General features: G+C 31.7%; 5 protein-coding genes across 5 annotated transcripts; 1 reads left to right on the forward strand and 4 right to left on the reverse strand.

Moving 5' to 3' along the window:
- Positions 1-593: 593 nt before the first annotated feature.
- BX663DRAFT_454826 (SART-1 protein) lies at positions 594-2,984 on the reverse strand. The gene is made up of 4 exons (XM_051523831.1): positions 2,942-2,984; positions 2,688-2,846; positions 1,340-2,625; positions 594-1,274 (listed from the first exon to the last, which is right to left on the reverse strand). The coding sequence occupies exons 1-4, from the start codon at positions 2,971-2,973 to the stop codon at positions 682-684; spliced, it is 2,070 nt and encodes a 689-aa protein (XP_051382701.1). The 5' UTR covers positions 2,974-2,984; the 3' UTR covers positions 594-681.
- Positions 2,985-3,195: 211 nt separating this feature from the next.
- BX663DRAFT_510233 (small-subunit processome) lies at positions 3,196-5,762 on the reverse strand. The gene is made up of 2 exons (XM_051527731.1): positions 3,488-5,762; positions 3,196-3,424 (listed from the first exon to the last, which is right to left on the reverse strand). The coding sequence occupies exons 1-2, from the start codon at positions 5,645-5,647 to the stop codon at positions 3,239-3,241; spliced, it is 2,346 nt and encodes a 781-aa protein (XP_051382702.1). The 5' UTR covers positions 5,648-5,762; the 3' UTR covers positions 3,196-3,238.
- A 1,062-nt stretch (positions 5,763-6,824) lies between these two features.
- Positions 6,825-8,983, reverse strand: BX663DRAFT_510235 (uncharacterized protein). The gene is made up of 5 exons (XM_051527732.1): positions 8,619-8,983; positions 8,334-8,547; positions 7,810-8,263; positions 7,460-7,750; positions 6,825-7,384 (listed from the first exon to the last, which is right to left on the reverse strand). Exons 1-5 carry the CDS (start codon positions 8,883-8,885, stop codon positions 6,847-6,849), a joined length of 1,764 nt encoding a protein of 587 aa, XP_051382703.1. The 5' UTR covers positions 8,886-8,983; the 3' UTR covers positions 6,825-6,846.
- A 55-nt stretch (positions 8,984-9,038) lies between these two features.
- On the reverse strand, positions 9,039-12,547 carry BX663DRAFT_561323 (uncharacterized protein). The gene is made up of 3 exons (XM_051531920.1): positions 12,157-12,547; positions 11,941-12,094; positions 9,039-11,848 (listed from the first exon to the last, which is right to left on the reverse strand). The coding sequence occupies exons 1-3, from the start codon at positions 12,513-12,515 to the stop codon at positions 9,365-9,367; spliced, it is 2,997 nt and encodes a 998-aa protein (XP_051382704.1). The 5' UTR covers positions 12,516-12,547; the 3' UTR covers positions 9,039-9,364.
- Positions 12,548-14,674: 2,127 nt separating this feature from the next.
- On the forward strand, positions 14,675-17,631 carry BX663DRAFT_536548 (uncharacterized protein; the record flags this gene model as incomplete). Its single annotated transcript, XM_051530631.1, has 7 exons — positions 14,675-14,835; positions 14,896-15,737; positions 15,845-16,087; positions 16,155-16,229; positions 16,315-16,970; positions 17,110-17,453; positions 17,540-17,631. The coding sequence occupies exons 1-7, from the start codon at positions 14,727-14,729 to the stop codon at positions 17,629-17,631; spliced, it is 2,361 nt and encodes a 786-aa protein (XP_051382705.1). The 5' UTR covers positions 14,675-14,726.
- Between the last annotated feature and the right edge of the window lie 1,633 nt (positions 17,632-19,264).

The raw sequence follows: 19,264 nt of genomic DNA on the forward strand, positions 1-19,264 counted from the left end.
TTTTTTGCAATCATTGTACATACCTCTTTAATTCTAAATATTAGTAGGTATATCTACTTTTTGTATTATACTAATAAAACCTCAAGGAAAAAAGGACCCTAAAATATATCAAAAGTGGTGTATTTTTGATAGTTTATACACTTTATTATTTTTTAAATATTTAATGATACCTACAACGATATGTATTTGGTCTTATGGTTCAGAAATATTAGAATAAACTTTTTTTTTCTCAATCAATGCTGGTTAGACCATCTTCATTCAGTCTAGTTTCTACCTTAATTGCTACTAGTCTCATCATAACTGTTGACTTTTAAGCTAATATATTAAATACTTTTAGACTATACTGAAAATTTCTCTGCACCAATACTGACTTTAGAGATATGAATAGTCGCTAATAAATGGAAGCGCATATTTTTATACATGTACATAAACGAAATTAATTTTTAACAGAACTGACAAAAAGGAGCACACTTTGATAAAGGCTCGTAACAAAAAAATATTCATGATTATCATTAATATTGGTGCACTTGATAAGAATGATATTCATTTCAAATGACGAAGTTGATAAGAAAGATACATCTTTAATTCTTCAGAAATAAGTATATTTTGTATTAGTTTGTATAAATTAAAAGTAATAATACAAAAACTTTACTGAAAAGAATAACCACTAAAAGAAATGGCTTATTTTTTATTATTACTGTTATCTTTAGATTTTGATAAACCTTCTAAAGGTGTAGAAGTTGGAACAACTCCTCTATTACCAATACTTAATACCACATGAGCATTACCAGTTCGTTTTTGTCTTTCCAGTAATGCATTAGCCAAATTATGAGGTGTGTCAGTACTGCTCATCATATTCAATCTACGTTCTTCTTCGATCTTCTTCATTCTCTTTTCTGTTTTAGTCTTTCCTGATGTCTTGCCATGGAATTTATGCGACATATATCTGAAGGCTTCATGTGTGTTCATTACACGACCACTATCATCAGTATATTCTAAATTAACTTCAGGTTTATAATTTTCCATTGCTAACTCAAATTCACGTAATCTTCTTGCCTCTTCTCTCTCTCTTTCTCGTTCTCTTTCGCGCTCTAATTCTCTCATACGTTCAGTGTTATAATCTCTTCTATCAACGCCTCTACGTCTTTCTTTTTCTCTTCTATCCTCCAATTCTCTGATTCTTTCTTTCTTTCGTTGTTCATTTTGCCATCTTATTTGCTCTGCTGCAATTTTATCTCGTTTAATTTGCTCCTCAGTAGGCTTGGCAAGAATACCTTATATAATAAAAGTATATATCTAAGCTAATATATCAAGAGTATGTATATATGTGTGTACATACCTTTTTGGTTTAATAACGATAATGTTGCTGCAAGGCCACGACTAACTAAAGGTTCTTCAACCAAAGGCTCTTCGACGTTATTATTTGCTTCTGTAATTTCTTGCTTAATTTCAACCATTGTTTCTTCTTCTTTTATATCTTCCATTGTATGATCTACGTTCTCCTCTTTTTCAGATTCTAATATTTGTTCAGACTCAGAATGTGGTTCATCTTTAATTTCATGAACAATATAACGTTCTGTATCAGGTTCTACCTTGATCTTAGGTTCCTCACTCTTAACAGTATAAGTTGTTTCTCTAGGATTAAAAATAGGAATATTACGACCAAGAGAATTAACAAATTCTGTTGTTTCGGATAAAACAAGTCCACCTGTATCATTATCTTCTTCTTCTTTTATTTGTTCTTCTTTAAGTTGTCTGGCAATTTCTTCTGGTGTCATTTTCTTGATAAGTTTACTTTTCTGTTTATTGGCTATTCTTCTTGAACGTGCAAGAGCTTCTTGAAGCTCATCATCATCTACAAAATTAGCATCTGGATCTATAGTACGAGATTTAGAAGCTGTAGTAGAAGTTGACTCTGGTGAATCTTCTACTATAGATGCTGTAGTTGAAATATTAAGATCATCATCATCTTTATTCTTTCTTCTCGTCTTCTTTTTCTTTTTAGATTTTGGCTTTTTAAATGTAGCTTCTGCTTCTTCTTGGGTATAGTAATCTTTAATTTCTTGCATTTTTTCATAAGATAAAGTCTGTTCTTTTAATTTTTGAGAAACTGTTTTTTCATTCTCTTTCTCTTTTTCAACTTGAACTACTCCAGCATTTCCAATTACAAAACCATTTTCTTCTTCTTCTTCTTCGTATTGAGGAAGAATACTCTGCTTTTTACCACTAAATTGATCATCATCGTATGGATTATAACCTGGTTTTTGCTTCTTAGCTTCAAGATTCTTTTTCAATCGCTCTCGATCTTCAAGATTGACATTAGTTAGTTCTTCTACATCTTCTTCATCAAGAATGCCTCGATCCTTTAATGTTAAAATGGTTTCTTCTCCTTCTTGAAATTCCGAGAGAGAATGGCTTACTTTAAGACCTGCTAATTGTTCTGCATCGTAAGTTTGATATGCATTATCCATCTCCTCTAATTCTTTAGCTCGGCGTGCTGCTAATTCCCTTTCTCGCTTTCGACTTTTTTTAATCCATGCTAGTGCGCTTTCATCTTCATCATCACTAGCTTCGGCAAGGCCTTTACCTTGAAGTTTTTCTAGTTTTCTTTTACGATTTTTAGACCTAATTAAAGAAAAGAATAAAAGTTGAATATCAAATTTGATAAATGCATCATCAAATCATACTTTTCAATGCTCTCTCTAATTTTCTCCTCTTTTGCTTCCCGTTCTTTTTCTTGTTTTTGTTTTTGATAGTTTTCATAGGCCTCTCTTTCAGGATCAACTGTTTCATCATCGCTGCCTTCAACTGCTAATAGTGGAAGACCCAATTTTTTACGAATGGCACTAAATGCAATAACGTTTAATATACAAATGAAATAAAATATATAGTTATAATAACAAAAAAATAAAAATAAAATAGCTTATATAAAGTAACTTACTTGGTCTCTTCAATTGAAATTGATTCTGCCATTTTAAAAATGTAAAAATAAAAGTATAAAAAAAAAGGTCTAGCAAATTACCATGAAGGCAACGTCATATTAAATGTCTCAGCGAAAATAGTGGCTTAGATTTCTATATGATAAGTTTTCCTTTCCCTTAATGCATAAATAAATGTATCTATAAAATTATGGGGGTGGGTTATATAATAGTAGAGTCTAGTCTATTTATTTAATTATACGATAAAAAAAGATACATGTATATATATATATATTTATATGTATACATATATAGCTTAATTATGAAAAGGGTGCCTTGAGAGGATCAATAACTTTACCAAGCTTAGTAAGAACTCTAGGTTTGGTTAATCTATGGAATGTTTGACGAGTATTCCATTCACTACCAAGAGGAGTACTGATTGATCTTTCATATTGCTCCATAGTCTTATAAGGGAATGGTACAGCTGTAGCTGTGTATTTCTCAACCTAAAATAATAAAAAATCAGTAATACGTACATAAATAAATATATAGTAATTCCTTTTTCTCACCTTCTTATTAATTTTCTCGTTGATGATAACATGAGAAAGTTTAGCATCTTTACGCTTATCAGCATCAATACCCTTTGTCACTTTAACAATTCTCTTTTTCTTCTTATTTTCCTTAACACCAGCACCAGCCCAAGAGCCCCAACCAGGTAATGTTAAATCCTCTACTTTATCAGCATCTTCTTCAATCTCTGCCTTCTTTTCGTCTTCAAACTCAGCAACAACATCATCATTAGCAAAGGCTCTAGCTACAAGCTCTCGTTGACTAAATGAAATTTTATCCTTATGAATTATTTGTGATGTAGCATTATTATCATCTAAATCATCTTCTCCTTCAGATTCATCAGAATCATCCTTCATATGTGTTACTTTAGCAATGTCAGATGAAGTTGAATCTTCCTTTGATTTTTTGGATTTGCTAGTTTGTTGAGTGGATTTAATTGTCAATACCTTGGTTAAATCAAGCTCAACATTATCTGTTGTATCATTAGCCTTTTCCTTTTCCTTTTTTGTTTTATTCATTTTGGATATACTGTGCTCTGCACGACTTTCTGTTTGACTAGAAATGACATTATTCTTTGAAGCCTTTTTAGTAAGACGTGATGTATCTGCTTGGAGCCAAGGATTAGATTCAGTCTCGTCTTCCAAATTAGCAAGAGGACTAGTCTTTTTACTATCATTATTATTATTAAGACTAATGTGTGTTGATGTACGTGTGTTATGTGCAGCTGAATGCGACACCTTTTTTATCTGCCCTGCTTCACTAATGGTAACCATACCGGTTTCATTTTCTTCATCAATTATCTCCTTTCCTTCTCTATCGTCATCTTCTGTCTTTTTCACTTGAGCTGGCTTTTTAAGTTGTTTAGCCTTAGCACCAAATGCCATACGACCTGGATTATTAGCTATAAATGTATGATTATCTTCTTTATTTCCTTCATTTTCTTTATTATTATCATCATCACTATCAGCAGCAAGCCATTCTTTTTCAAAAGCAGCAAGATCCTCTTTAGTAGCATCTAACTGGCGCTTAGCAGCTTCTTGCATAAACTTCATAGAAAATATGCCCTTCTTAGGCTGGGTATCTTGATCAATTTCTTCATGTAATTTGGTTAATGCAGCATTAACATACTCCTCATCATTCTCGGCCTCATCTTCGTCACTATCTTCATCTGATTCTTGGCCATCAATTTTACGGCGAAGCTCATCACCACGGCGAAGTTGCTCCATAATAGCTTCACGAGTACCTTCATCTTTTGTGCCACGTGCCAAAGCACGTCTGGCCCATTTACTAGTATTCTTGTGCTTTAAGGTCATACGTTCTTCAGCTCTACTAATAGCGGCTTGCATCTTCTCGTGATCGTCTAATTCATGATCAATTTCATCCAAACCACTATTCTTAGCTTGAAGTCCTAATCTTTCTTTTTCTTTACGCTTCAACTTTCTGTAACTCTTGCTCTTAATTTTTTTGAGACGTTTGTTCTTTATTTCATGACGGAACATCAATTCACGCATCATACGAAGCTCTTTACGTCTTTCTTCAATCTCCGCAACTGATAACTTGTTTAACTTGAGGGCTTCAAACTCCTCTAATTCTTCATCCTTCATACCAGCCTCTGCAAGTGCAGCTGAAATTTGCTTTTCAAGATCTGTCTCAGGCTTGAATTTATTAGCCATTGCAGCACTTGTACGCGTTGCTCTATGTGATTCTGTTGGATCTTGCATAGGGAAGGAAAGATGCTCAGCAGCACGAAGCTTTTGAACAGTAGGCTCCCATTTTGTAATTTCTTCGGTAGCCTTTTCCAAAGCAGCTTGACGTTCCAAACGATCTTGAGCACGTTTAGCTAATGGTGCGCTTAAAGCCCGACGTGTAACATTTTTGCCTTTACCAGCTAGACTTTCTAAACCTGTCTTTAAGGAACCAAAGGTTCCATCATCTTCAATCGTACTCATCAAGTCAGAAAGACTTAATTTCTTTGAGGCATCATCTTCTTCATGTGTAGGTAAATTAAATTCGTTTTCTTTGTATGCCTCGCTCTTTTCTTTCAGTTGACGTTTCTTTATATTGCCTTCTTCATCCCCTGTACGTCTACGTTTCTTTGTATCCATTTGGCTAATAAAGTCAGCAATTTTCTTGCTATTATCTTCGTCGTCAAGATCCATAATGTCATCTTCATCATCTTCATCATCTTCAAGAGCATCGAAACCACGGAATGTTTCTTCATCACTATCCTCTTCGTCTTGTTGAACGGCTTTCTTTGGTTGAATCTCTTCTTCTTCTTCTTCTTCATTGGTATCAAGCATTTGAGAGAGATCAACATAGCCCTCGCCATCTTCATCTTCAAAGTCTTCAATCTCTGAATCATCTTGATCAGAATTTTCATTTAAATCAATTTCAACATTGGCTTTGTTTTTTTTTAAATGTTTTTTCTGAGAAGCCTATTATGTATATATATATATGCAAACTTTTGTTTTAATAATTGTATTATAAAATGAATTACATTGCCGAATACCTTTGTAGATCCAGCAAATTTATAATCGGCAAATCGTTCTTCATCAGATTCATCAAATGCTTCATCAGAATCAATTTCAGAATCATCTTCTTCGTTGATTTCTCCAACATCATATTCTAGATTATCTACTTCATCCATGTTGTGATTCTTACGATGATCATCTTCTTCATCTTCAGCTTCAAACACGTCTTGAGCTAATGTTTTGTTGATCATTTTTTCGGGATAGTTAAATTGCTTTTTTCCCTTATTTTTTTTATTCACTTTAGTGTTTTTCTTCACACCATTATTTTTTTGTGGACGGGCCATGGCTCTCTTGCGTACAAAGATTAAAAGAGTCTATTTTTTTTTTTTTTTATGAATAAAAAAATATAACTGTGAAGTGTGACTGCAAAGCCATGAAAAGCAGTCGTTAACTGAAATTCAGGCCCTTGATTGGATTGAATCTTTTAAATATGTGAGAATAAAAATAAAAAAAATAAAAAATGAAGCCTAATTATTACTCATAAATTGGTCCCAGAAGATAAAAATATAACAATTTTAGTTTACTTGATAAGATATAGTAATGATATAACATCTATATTATATATGAATATGTATACATATATATATATATTTAGTCGAGTTATAAGTGATCGCTATTATCAGATAATAAATATTAAAGAAAACGAGAAAAAATAGAAACACATTGTATGAGCTTCTTATATAAAACTTTAATACATATATACAATGATGATAGTACAACAAGACGTATCACATGTTGATTTCGCAACAAAAAAAAAAAAAAAAAAAAAAAAAAAAAAAAAGAAAAAAAGAAAAGAACAAATAAATAAATGTATACGATAAAATTCTTTAATAAGGCCTATGATTAAATGCAGCAGAATTAACTGGTGGTGGACGACCCCTTGCAATCATATCTCTTAAAATATGTCGAAGATAAGTTTTATAGATATCAACTGCACTAGGAGGCAATTTTGTATAAACAGTACCATATTGCTCTGCTTCTTGACACCGAGCATACCAAACGTCAAATTGTCGAAAAAACTCTTGATGAACCCATTCTAATGTATCTTTCACAACAGGAAATAAAGAAACAGACCAGCAAGGTGCACTTCTATCATAAGTGACTTCAATGATATTATCGTGTTGTTCTTGTGGCCACATTCGAGTTTCGTCGTCAAGGATTAAAGGTAAAGTAAAAGCAGACCCTATTGAACGATCTTTTAAGGCGCAAAAACTATATAAAGCTAATAAATCTTTCGGTGGTCGACTTGGATCGGGAGATTTTTTAATGTAATCATGTTCATTACGGGCAGAGTATAGGATTCCTCGAATACGTGTACCTTGAGGATCTAAAACTTTAACAACGTTTTCAACATAATTTTGATCGCTATAAAATAAAAAGAATAATATATTGGTAAAATGAGAAGAAGAAAAAAAGAAAGAAAGATTTTTTATATGTTACCCTAATGAACAGACAGAAATTACATAAAAATTTTGTGCCCAATCAAGAAATTCATGTACTCTTTCAGTTAAAACAACCCTTCGATTATCTTTCAATACAGCCACTCGTTCTCTACATTTGGGTATATCTGCTTCTTTTACATATCGCTCATTCCCTTCACCAACTAAACGAACTAAGGTGTCATCTAAATCAAGCACAAGAGGTAATTTACGATGATATATCAATTCGTTCATTGATTCTTTTACAATACGAATCATATCTACATGTTTAATCATATAACCAAACAAGAACCTAAAAATAATTAGAATGTTAGTTTAATAATAATAATAATATATATAATTTTTATTTACATTTTATCTCTAGATGGTTTCAAGTGTAATTCATAGAGTTCGCCTTCTTCTGTACGCATTCCGATATAAGCACTTTTTCTCAATCCATAGAGATCTTCAAACCAAGGATGATCGGGATAATTAAATACAAAGCTGTGTAATATATTTCTTTTTGCTATCATTACAAAGAATCCACGTGGATAAGCACCCTGGATTTCATATATATCTTCTAATAAAACTTTCGGCTCATCACCACGAATAATAACCTCATGGGGTATTAAGGATACTTCTAAATTACTATTGCCATCTTTTGAATCTTTATCCAATTTAGTTCTTTTAGTAGGACGTAAAGTCATAGGTTGATCTTTCATTACCAAGCGAAGAGATAGTCTAGGATTCCAAAGTTTAGGGTTATGACTTACAGCAGTTCCTAGTCGAAGACAAGATGAATTATCGGTAATAGACGTGGTAGGAACTAAAATAAAAAAAAAATTAGTATGCAAAATTATTTTATCAAAAATACATACAAAAAAAAAAAAACTTACCATTAATTTCCTCAGCTTTATTTCGAAAAGGAGAAGATAATAAATTAGAATTAGTCTGAGGTGGGATATAATTATTCAAAGGCAATGGAGGATGTGGAGGTGGTACGTTAGGGTTATGATTATTTGGTATAGTTTGTTGTTGCTTTAAAGAATTGGTAGCAGTACCGTCTTTGGCTATAAGATAATGTAAAGATGTACTTAATTGGTATACCATCTAAAAAAAAAAAAAAAAAAAAATTAATTTGTGACTTTTTACAGATAACTTTTTAAGTAATACAAACTTACAGTTTTTTCTTTAGCTTGAGGATTTGTAGTAGAAATAGTAGTAGGAGGAGGAGGAGGGGGAGGGGAAGTAGAGGGGTTATACGCTGATAAAAAAGTACGTTGATCGCTATTATTAGATGATATCTGAGAAATAGATAAACGGCCTTTGTTATATGGCATATCATAATTTGTGTTAGAAGTATTACTAATTGAAGTTGCTGTAACAGGGTTAGAAGAATGAACTGTAGCCTTCGGCACAGAATCATTCAGCATACTCGATAAATCCATTTTTGAAGTTTTAGTATAAGGGGATGTACTTAGGGATGCGTGTAGGGATTACAATAGGCTGAGTTTGCGGGGTTTAATAGAATGTAAAAAATAAAAAAAAAAAAAAATTTTGAACTTTGTTTTTTAGTAGAAGTTCCTAATTTTTAATTATAAAGCCGGAAAAAGAATAGTATTAATTCAAAACTTGGTATTTAGCTTCTTTTATATTCGCCTTTTTTCTGAGTTCTAATTATATTCATCCAATGAAATTTCGCTTATTTTATTTATATAAAATGAATAAAAGGAAGGGAGGGGAGGAGAAAATACTAGCGTAATAGAAGCGAACTTCAGACTTGCGGTATTATTATTATGAACAAAAAATAAAATACAAATCCTTCTTAACATTTCGAATAAAACGCATTTAAAAAAAAAAAGCTATCGTTTTTATATATACACATCGAAAAGAAAAAAAAAATATAATTTCTTTATTTAATATTCATTTACAAAAAATAAGAGGAAGAAGTAGAAGAAGTAGATAAATAGTCTTTAGTAAAGCCTTTGCATAACTTTCTAATTGCTCTTTCATACATTAAAGGAGAATGGTCCATGAACATAGTTCGAGTAAAGACAATTTCTGAAAATCTGGCTTCTACATCTTCACATCGACAAAGAATAATTTTGTGTTGTTCTTTAACATGAGGAACAGTTTCTATCCAATAAACTGTATTTGGTGGATACATTTTTTCTGATGTCATGTCTGCACGCATTGTTTTAATCACGGCCCAAAACCATTGGTCATCTTCGTTAAACTCATCTTTATTTTTATTTTTTTCTGGTGTTTTTTTTTGGAATCGTCCAATGACACGAGAAATGATTTCTTCAGCTACATCACCTTCTGCATGTAAACTAGTCGCGATGTTTTTAAAGTCTTTTAAGAGCCCTAAGCTTAAACTACTAACGATATCATATCCATGTACAACACTTGTAACGAGTCCTGCACAATAATTACTTAGTTCGAGCGACATTACACCGGGTGGACCATACGCATAACAGTGGATAGGTCGACCTGGAGGTAAACCAGATTGTTTAGATGTTACGAAAGAAAGAGAATGTTGTGGTAGTAGCTGGTTATTATTAATAAGTGACCATCTTTCTTCATCATCCCTTGGTGTAATTTGTTGGCTCCATAAGACACACAATAGACTAGCTACACCACCACCTAAAGAATGACCGCATAAGACTAAACTATAATCTGGATAGCTAAATAATCCCTGACGCACCTTTTGATATACTTTCCCCTTTTCTTTAGCTAATAATTGTGCAGCATCCAGCATACCACTATGAGCCTTAAAGACCCTTGAGGGATCCGTAGGTAAAGTAAATTCCGTATAATGAAAACTTAAATCAGTAAGGATATCACTTAGGCCCAATGTACCACGACACGTGAGTACAATTGCTTTAGCTGTGTGGTCTACGGTTACATAATGAACAAGAGCATGAATAGATGGATTATGTAAGTGAAGTGGAGACCTATCTGTATAACTAGATAGTAGAATATCTTCAACTGAATTCCCTGTATGGTGAGCAAATGCATGATGATTTGGATGATGGTGACGAGAATGAGGTAAGACAGTTGGAATATCGCCAATTCCTAAGATCCGCATAAAAGATTCACCATAGGCTGCACTTGCATATTTCATAAAATGCGCAATATTATTTATAACTTGGCTTTGTAGAGAATGACTTCTAGAATGGTTGATAGTATTGTCTTTATCGTTATCATGAGTGACTGGTATATTGTTGTTATTGCGGGTCATTGCTAAACTTGCAGTGGTTGAAGTAGTAGTAGAGGTAGTGGTAGTGGTAGAAGTAGTGGTAGTGGTAGAAGTAGCCTTTGATCCGACATTATGGCTACAAAAACTTGAAATTGAGCTTGCCCGTTTTTGTTTATATCTTTTCATACTATTGTCTTTATTTGTAATTAGACATGAGGAAAGAGAAGAGGCAAGCCGTTGTCTGATAGTTACAGGTGAAACTAATTTTGAAAGATCTGGTGTTGAATAGTTATATTTTTTTGTCCTTTGTAATAGGTATGAACCTGCCTGTTGATCTTGATTATCTAATAGTAATGTAGATATGCAAAATTTGGTCTTATTACTTAAATTATTGTTATAATCAGGTGAAGAAAATCTACGTCTATGATTATACTTTTGCTGTTGAGTATTGTTATTCTTTACCTGACAAAAGAAATCAGCATCTTCTTGCCTTTCTACTTTACGTTTTCGCCTTTTATCAGACAAATTAGATAGAATAAATTTAGGCTCATTTTTATGATTGTTATCAAGCAGTGCTAAATAAGATTCATTCTCTTCTTCACTCATTCGAAGCACAATTTTTTTTGTATTATCCTTGTTATTATTATTATTGTAAATTGAATCAAGGAGAGGTAAGATGGTTGTTGTTTTAGTCGTTAAACAAGCAGTTTTAGTAGTGATTTTATATGTATTATTTAATGGTGTCACATAATCATCATTCTTTTGATCAACATGTTTTCTATTGTTTAATAAGTTATTGAGTTCCTGTATAATTAAATCTTGTTGCTGAGAATCTAATGCTGTATTATAATTTTTCATTTCAGTGCCTTGGAGGTTGTTACTATCATTACTGTTTCTTTTGAATTGAATAAGACCATGTGCCTTAGCTTCTTCACCTTCTTCTTTTTCATCAGTCACTATCCCTTCCCATAAGACTGTCATGGGAATTTGTTTCATCATACGTTTATGTGTTACATTTTGTAGTACCGCAAAAGCAGTTAAGGCTTTGGTTAAACCAGCTAAAATGGCAAGGTTGCCTGCTTTTGCCAACCCAAATTCTGGGTCTTGAATAAGCTCACGATGAACTAAGGTTATAATAGATGCGATCGCACGAGAAGTATCATTTGAACCGAAAATACCATCAATGAGTCTTACTGATTCTTCGGCTGCCTTTAATAACAAAACAAAAAAAAAAAAAGAAAAAAAAAGGATTATTTAGAACGAAAAAAATAAAATAAAAATGAAAAACAGGCTTCATTTACTTTAAGGCTTGATTGAATAGTTTTTGAAGTAAACTGTAAACCCGACAATGCAAATAACTCAGTTAAAGAGAAGGTGTAATTGACAATATAGAGCCCAAAGTCTGTATATTTCTGAAGTGCTTTCACAAATAAACTTTCGTCATTACTATTAAACCTATTTTAAGTTTACATGTAGATCAATAAAAGTTATAGTGATTTATTCATTTGTAAATATACCTTTGTTCTTGATCATCAAGTGAATTTGTGGCAATGATACAAGCATCATGATTGTTATTATTATTATTCAAGCTGGAATGTAAATGCTTTGCTGTAGAAATCGCATTAATTAAAGCTGTTCTTGATAACCCAAGTGATAAAGAAGTACCATACTTTGCTGCTTCAAACATAGCATCAAAAAATAAAGAAGAACATCTAAGTGAAATTCGAGTAGCAAGAGAAACAGTTGTAACCATGTTTGCGATATTTTCAGGTAATAGAGTACCATCTATTGCATGATTTATGTCATGTATACTACTACTTAATGATGTTGCTGAAAGTTGTTCTACTATTCCAATCCCTCCTTCTGTTACTGTCATTTTATAATAGATGATTTCAGCAAAAAAAAAAAAAAAAAAAAAAAAAAAAAAAAAAAAGAATAAGGATGAAAAAAATAAAAAATAAAAAAGGGCAAAAGAGTTGAGGGGTGAGAAAAAAAGAGAAAATATATATTTAGATAGATGTATAATTTATTATTTATTTTGTCACATACATAATGAACCTATAAGTCGATTTTATTTTGTGTGTTTATTTATACACACTTCAGATGATGTAGCAGAAGCAGAAGCAGCAGGCAACGGCAGCAACAACAGCATAACCCCAAATAAACTACTATGTACTGTAATATATTATTGAATACATAAAATCATATGAATTGGTAACAAGGTCTTAGTAGTCATTTATTCTTTTTCTATATATACATATTTATATATGATTACATATTTTATATAGAATAAGAACTTTTAATATTATTTAAAGCTATTGTTTAATTTTTTTTATTTATTTATAGTAGGAAAGTTCTAATTATGTAGGTTAGTTTTTAGTTTTAATTAAAAATTGATGGGGTAAAAAGCAATAACAATTTTTGGGTAACCCTTTATAATCATTAAAATACTTCACGCATGCATTCATCACAGTCCTCTTTTTATATAGTTGTACCTAAATCGACATGTACGACAATGTATACAATTATGCATCTATCTTGCTAGGTTTATTATTATACAAGGACAATATGTATTTATTAAAAAAAAGAAGAAGAAGAAATAAATGTTTATTTACAAGTGTAAACTTTTTATTTTTTCTGCATACAAAAGATATTAGAATAATTATACTGTTCTTGGAAGAAGGAAAAAAAAAAGGCCCTCGTGACTTTTCTATTTGGCAGTACAAACCCTTTTGCATTAGGTGAATATATTTTGTTGTGCATACAAAATATACGTATACATCTATATACAAATATGTATATACGGTGGAACTAAAAACGCCACGTTAAATCTGAGTACAATATATATTTATGTGTGTGTATGTATCAGGAAAGTTACTATTTATCATTTATACGGTTATATATAATGAAATCGTTATAATCTCAATAATTCTTAACTATGGAAGGGTTTATAGTGAATAACAAATACATACAGTTATACATTTTCTAATGATTTAAAAGTAGTTCAACATATAAAAAATATATTCACATATTTTTTAATATATCATATATGGTTGTACAATGAAGCTGGAAAATATTGGTTAATTTAGAAATTTAAATGGTGATTGTAAAAAAATAATTTGGCACTTGTTAAAAAAATTGTTTCCGAAAAGCTGAAAAATGATTGGCCGTTTTAAAAGTTGTTTTGAGCACTTGAAATTTATTGTTCAAGAATCAGCGATTCTTAAGAATAAAGAACCTTTAGCCATCAGATTATTCCTCTTTGCGAAAACCCAAAAATTTTTAATTAAATTCAGTTTTGGAAATTATAGAGTTAAATACGTGAGTCTATAGCCTCTGACCTTGCGCCCTTGATTAAACTCATCGTTTTAAAAATTATTATTATAGACTGATACGCATAGTTAATTTGGACAAGTATGGAGAGAGGTATGTATAAGAAAATATATCAACAGTTTTATTAAAGCCCTGATTAATGGTGTTTAGAGTCTGGTCTGTCTTCACAATCCAATTATATCTTTGAGATGTATATATACGTGTAAACAAAAAATTTCGCACATGTTCTTATAAACTATGTTTATCGATAATGGGCTTATATAACTGGAACATGCAGATCAAGGGTTTTATTATAGAACCAGCTTTATTCAATTGTTAATAAGATATCCATAAGAGTTTATGTTAAAGTTTATTTACTTGGCTTCGGTTAATTAATAGATAGTTATTGATAAAGATAAAGAAAAACATAATAGTAATGATAAATAACTCATAAATTATGTGTTTATGTATGTGTCGGGATATGTCAAAAAAAAAGTAGTTTGTATATGACTTTATAAATCAGTGTTTACCTCTCTCTCTTCTCTTTCTTATTCCTTTGCATTCGTTCCTCGATTATACAATAAACTAGCAAAGTAATTCTCTTTTTTAATACTTCATCCAAAAATCCTGAAAGCGAACGCTTTGCAAATGCGAAAAAAAAAATGATACCGCAATAACACCCTCTCAAAAAGAATCCGCTAAAATAAAGAGTAAAATATATAGAGATTATCTACCTTTCTAATACTGACCACAAGATTGGCATGCAGACGCCACGATGACCGTTCCAAAAACAGCGCCTGGTCCTTCTAACATATATTACGAAACTATCCAAGAAAACTCTGATGATGATTTTCAACCCACTGTTGTTATCAGGAAGAGAAAAAGTATGTACTTTTATGATAGCCTTTTAATGCACTCTAAAACTAACATAAAAACCACATAAGGCAGAGAAAGTACTCAAAATGATGAGTCTCAAAGAAAAAAGGCCAAAGGCAAAGAAAGAGCTAGAGATGCAATCCTACCTGACGTCCAATATAATGTAGGAAGTTCAAGCAACATCGATCCTTCTACAACAAATGAAGTATTTGATACAAGCGTAGTGACTTTGGACGATTACAATCTTGATTCTGACGATGATTTTTGCGAAACTATCGTAAGACAAACTACATCTGGTGAATCCAGCAAGTTTGCTCCCCGTAAGGAATCCAAAGGTTCTTCAACTTCTACTCTTGCAATATATACTGCTGTTGTTGCTAAATCCGCTGCTTCTACTGTTACATCTGCTGCTGCTTCTATCAAAGCTACTACTACGGGTACTACCAAGACATCCCCCGTTTCTGAAGCAAGTTCGGTTGCTGCTACAGAAATAAATATCGAAGTAGCCGACAAACGCGTCATAGCGGTAAAGACGACTGTAAAGAACATTTGGAAGCCGGCATATATCGAGCCATTACAAGATCTAGTAAATATTACTAATACAATTGTCACTCACACTTTTGCCTTTATCAAGTATATCTTTGTAAGTGAGTTGATGAAAAATATCGAGTTTGACTTGAAAAGCTATGTTAACAAGAGTTTTTTTTTTTTTTTTTTTTTTTTTTTTTTTTTTGTTGAGGTATTCTTGAGTCTTACCCTGAGACGAGTGTATGATGGTACCAAATCTCGAAAAACACGCCTCAAAGAAACAACGAAATTATATAGACAATTGATTGCCAAACACAAAGGCTTATATTGCGAAAATGCCGGCTATATTCCACCTAAACTAGAATGCCCAGCAAATTGCTTTGTACGAATGTACGAAAATTGAAATCGCTTATTACAATAATATCAAAGCCCATTTTGGAGATAGGCTCCGCGAAATGCTAAACAAACTTTGCAAAAAAAAAAAAAAAGAAAGAAAAATCAAATGCTCTTCAAGAAAGAATGACGACAGAAGAATATAGCACAAAATCCATACAAGCAGCTGTCCGTAAAGAGGTCTTTACTCCCTGCACCCAAGTAAAACTTACTGTAGCGAAAAAAAAAGAAATGCCCAATTCTGACATCTTGAATGAAAAGTCGATATCAGAAATAGAAACTCTATTCTTCATGTATCCTACAGACTACAGATTCCATAAAGATTCAATATTCTATGATGTACTGGCTTGACCAGTAAATCACTTCAAGGCTTTTTTATAGACTTGCACAACTTGCTGAATCAGAGAAGTTGAAAGAATTCATTTGTTTTCCTATACGAACCATGTTTATTCCCCAATATATGACAGTGGATAGTAAGATCGTTAACTTCCATATTCTCAAAAACAAGAAGCCTGCGAAGGATAAAATTAAAACCTGAGCTCAAGTAACTGATTTGGAAAAAAAAGGCTTTTAAAGAACAAAGATTAAATAAGTCTCTTCATTTTGAGGGAACTTTGGAGATTGATGGAATTGGTGTTTCTATTCTGAAGCAAAATACTGCTACAACTAGGAAGAAAAAGCTAACAGAAGATAGCCCTGAAACTTTAAAAAAGGAAGATGGACGAAGAAGTGACAATGATGCCCAGTATATTAAAACATTAACACAAGCAGAGCTGGCAAGCATGAATGGAAGATGCGTTTTGATTGATCTCGGAAGACGTGATATTTTATACTGTATGAAAGAAACCAGTGTGGTTAAGCACGAAGAAGTTCTTGTTTTTACAAAAAATGACAGATCAAAAAGATCAAGACACTTTAGAACTTTACGAAAGTCAATTAAACCATCCATGGTTGAATCCGCTGAAGCTCTTCTTTCCAAAACCCCGTCATCCACTGTAGATGTAGTCAAATTTGTAGATTACATTAAGACAAGATCATCGGTGGAAAACGTACTAAACCGATACTATGGAAATGAAACAAAATCATCCAAAGATCTTTACTTCCCCAGCTCCTTGTTTGGCTTTCATGTGGGTGAGAAAAGCAACTTGTATTTTGGTCATTTACTCGTCTTAAATATTCGAGGCATCGTTTCTTCTCCTGACACTCGAACGCAATCTCAACTGTACCATACGCACTTGCATCTAATGTTGCAGCAACGACATATCTCAGAGAGATTGGACGATGGAGTCAAAAATACGGTGCTTGAACTTGCAGAGAAGATGAATCGCGGATGAAGAAGTCAACCTGAAACAACATATCAGTAAATTGTTGGAGAAACTTCAAGTTTTGCCATTCCGAAAGCTGAAGTTTTCATCCAAAATTTTCTATGATCAAAATAACCAGATGTTAGTGAAGAGATTGAAAAAGAATTTTGGTCATGATGCGATTCTTGTTATTGGTAATTGGTCCGCTTCAAACACAAAATATCATGAGCCAACCAGGAACAAAGGTCTCATTCGAATGCTGAAGAAAAACGGCTTCCAAGTATTCAAGATTGACGAATATAAGACTTCTTCATGCTGCCCAACCTGTGAAAGTTCATTAAAAAAGTTTAAAACAGTCGCCAACCCTCACCCCCATAAGAGAGAGAGCCAAAATGCCAACTGTAAAATGTCATGGCTTATTAAGGTAAAGTAACAGTATGAATTGTATCAATACAACAGAGAATGATAATAATTACTGAACTATTAGATGTAAAAATCATAACTGCCTGTTGGCCAACCTTGAACAAGTCAAAGAAATTCCACGAAAGCTGTGGAATCGAGATATGGCAGCTGTTTTAAACTTTCGAAAGATCTTGATCAGCTTAAGAGAGACAGGTAAACGCCCTGATGTTTTTAGCAGAAAACCAGAATGAAGGAAAAAATAGCAAATCTCTGCCAAATTTATCGCTTTGGTTATTTAATGCAGGTATGTTGCTCTGAGCTTACTTAAAAATATTGGTGAGTCAATCATTTTTTGGTTTTTCGCCTAAATTATTTTGTTATTATCACCATACAAATTTCTAAATTAACCAATATTTCCCAGCTTCGCTGTAGAACACAAGGACTTCATTTATAACATGTAATTAGTGATGTCACTAAAAAGAAAAATATTTTTATTTATTAAACATGTACTGATTCTTCCTTTGTTCCCTTTTTTTCTTTTCAATTTTTTATACAAGATATCGCATTATTGTATTAAGTATAATTAGGTCTATTGAATAGGCTTTTAATCATAAGCCTTTATTATTATCAATTCTCTCAAGACAATATATTTTCTCAGCATATATTATTATTATAAATTATTGAAAAAAAAAATAGATTCTTGAATAATTTAACTGGTTTAGTAAGATATTGGGGGGAAATTTATATTGATAGTTAGTAGTATACTAAATACAATTTGAAATTGATTTGTTTTTTTTTTCGATAAAATTAATTTCATTATAATATTAACGAGAATTATATGTAAAAAGAACTTTTTTTATCATATTAAGAAGTTAAAAAAAAATACGGTTAAAATGGTGTCCTCTTATCTCTAAGGTCTACATCATCATTTAGAAAAAGATTTACTTTTGACAAGAAGAGGAGATAAGATGAATGTATAAAAATAGAGTTATTTTTTTATCTCGGAGTATCATTCGCTCTGTATTTCCAGTATATTCTATCGTTTAGATATTGCCTCTTTCCTTTCAGTGGTGATAGTATACAAGTTCGGAATATTCGATGTTCAATATCATGATTCTCAAATCATATCCCTTCCTATACTTGATGAATAATGAAGTTCGACTGGCTATAATTTATCTACAAATAGAACTCATCTAATACGATGTAATACAATTTATTAGTATCTAGTAGTTGATCTATTTATATATTATTTACATCTTATTTAAAGATACTACTAAACATTTATAACATTATATGATGTACATAGCCAAATAAAGTGATTCTATAGGCAAAAAAAAAAAAAAGTTATTAGTTAATAGCTGATAAATTTATTAGCAGCATGAAGTGGTAATAATACTATATAGAATACACACATTTTATATAATTCTTTTTTTTTTTTTTTTTTTTTTTTTTTCAATTCCCTGATTTTATTGATAGTCGATCAGTAAAACCATGAGTTTGGTTGTGCCGACTTAATTTTTTTTTTTTTTTTTTTTTTTTTTACTTACATTTTTATTTGCTTTTGTAAATAATAATTTATACTACTCTCTCTCTCTTTTTTTTTTTCCTCCAACAATCTTTTGTTATTGTATAAAATAGATAAACTATATTATGCTTTGAATTAATAATTCAGGTTCAATATATTATTTGAAGTTATTTTAGATAGAAATAATCGGATCTTTATATACACAAATGTAATATTGCTATTATACAGATCAATGTAACTCAGGTGAACACAATAATAAATGGAGTTGCAATTGCATGTGATCGT

The sequence above is a fragment of the Cokeromyces recurvatus genome (assembly GCF_025118155.1).
Source record: "Cokeromyces recurvatus strain NRRL 2243 chromosome Unknown BX663scaffold_13, whole genome shotgun sequence".
In the NCBI taxonomy this organism is placed as follows: Eukaryota; Fungi; Mucoromycota; class Mucoromycetes; order Mucorales; family Mucoraceae; genus Cokeromyces; species Cokeromyces recurvatus.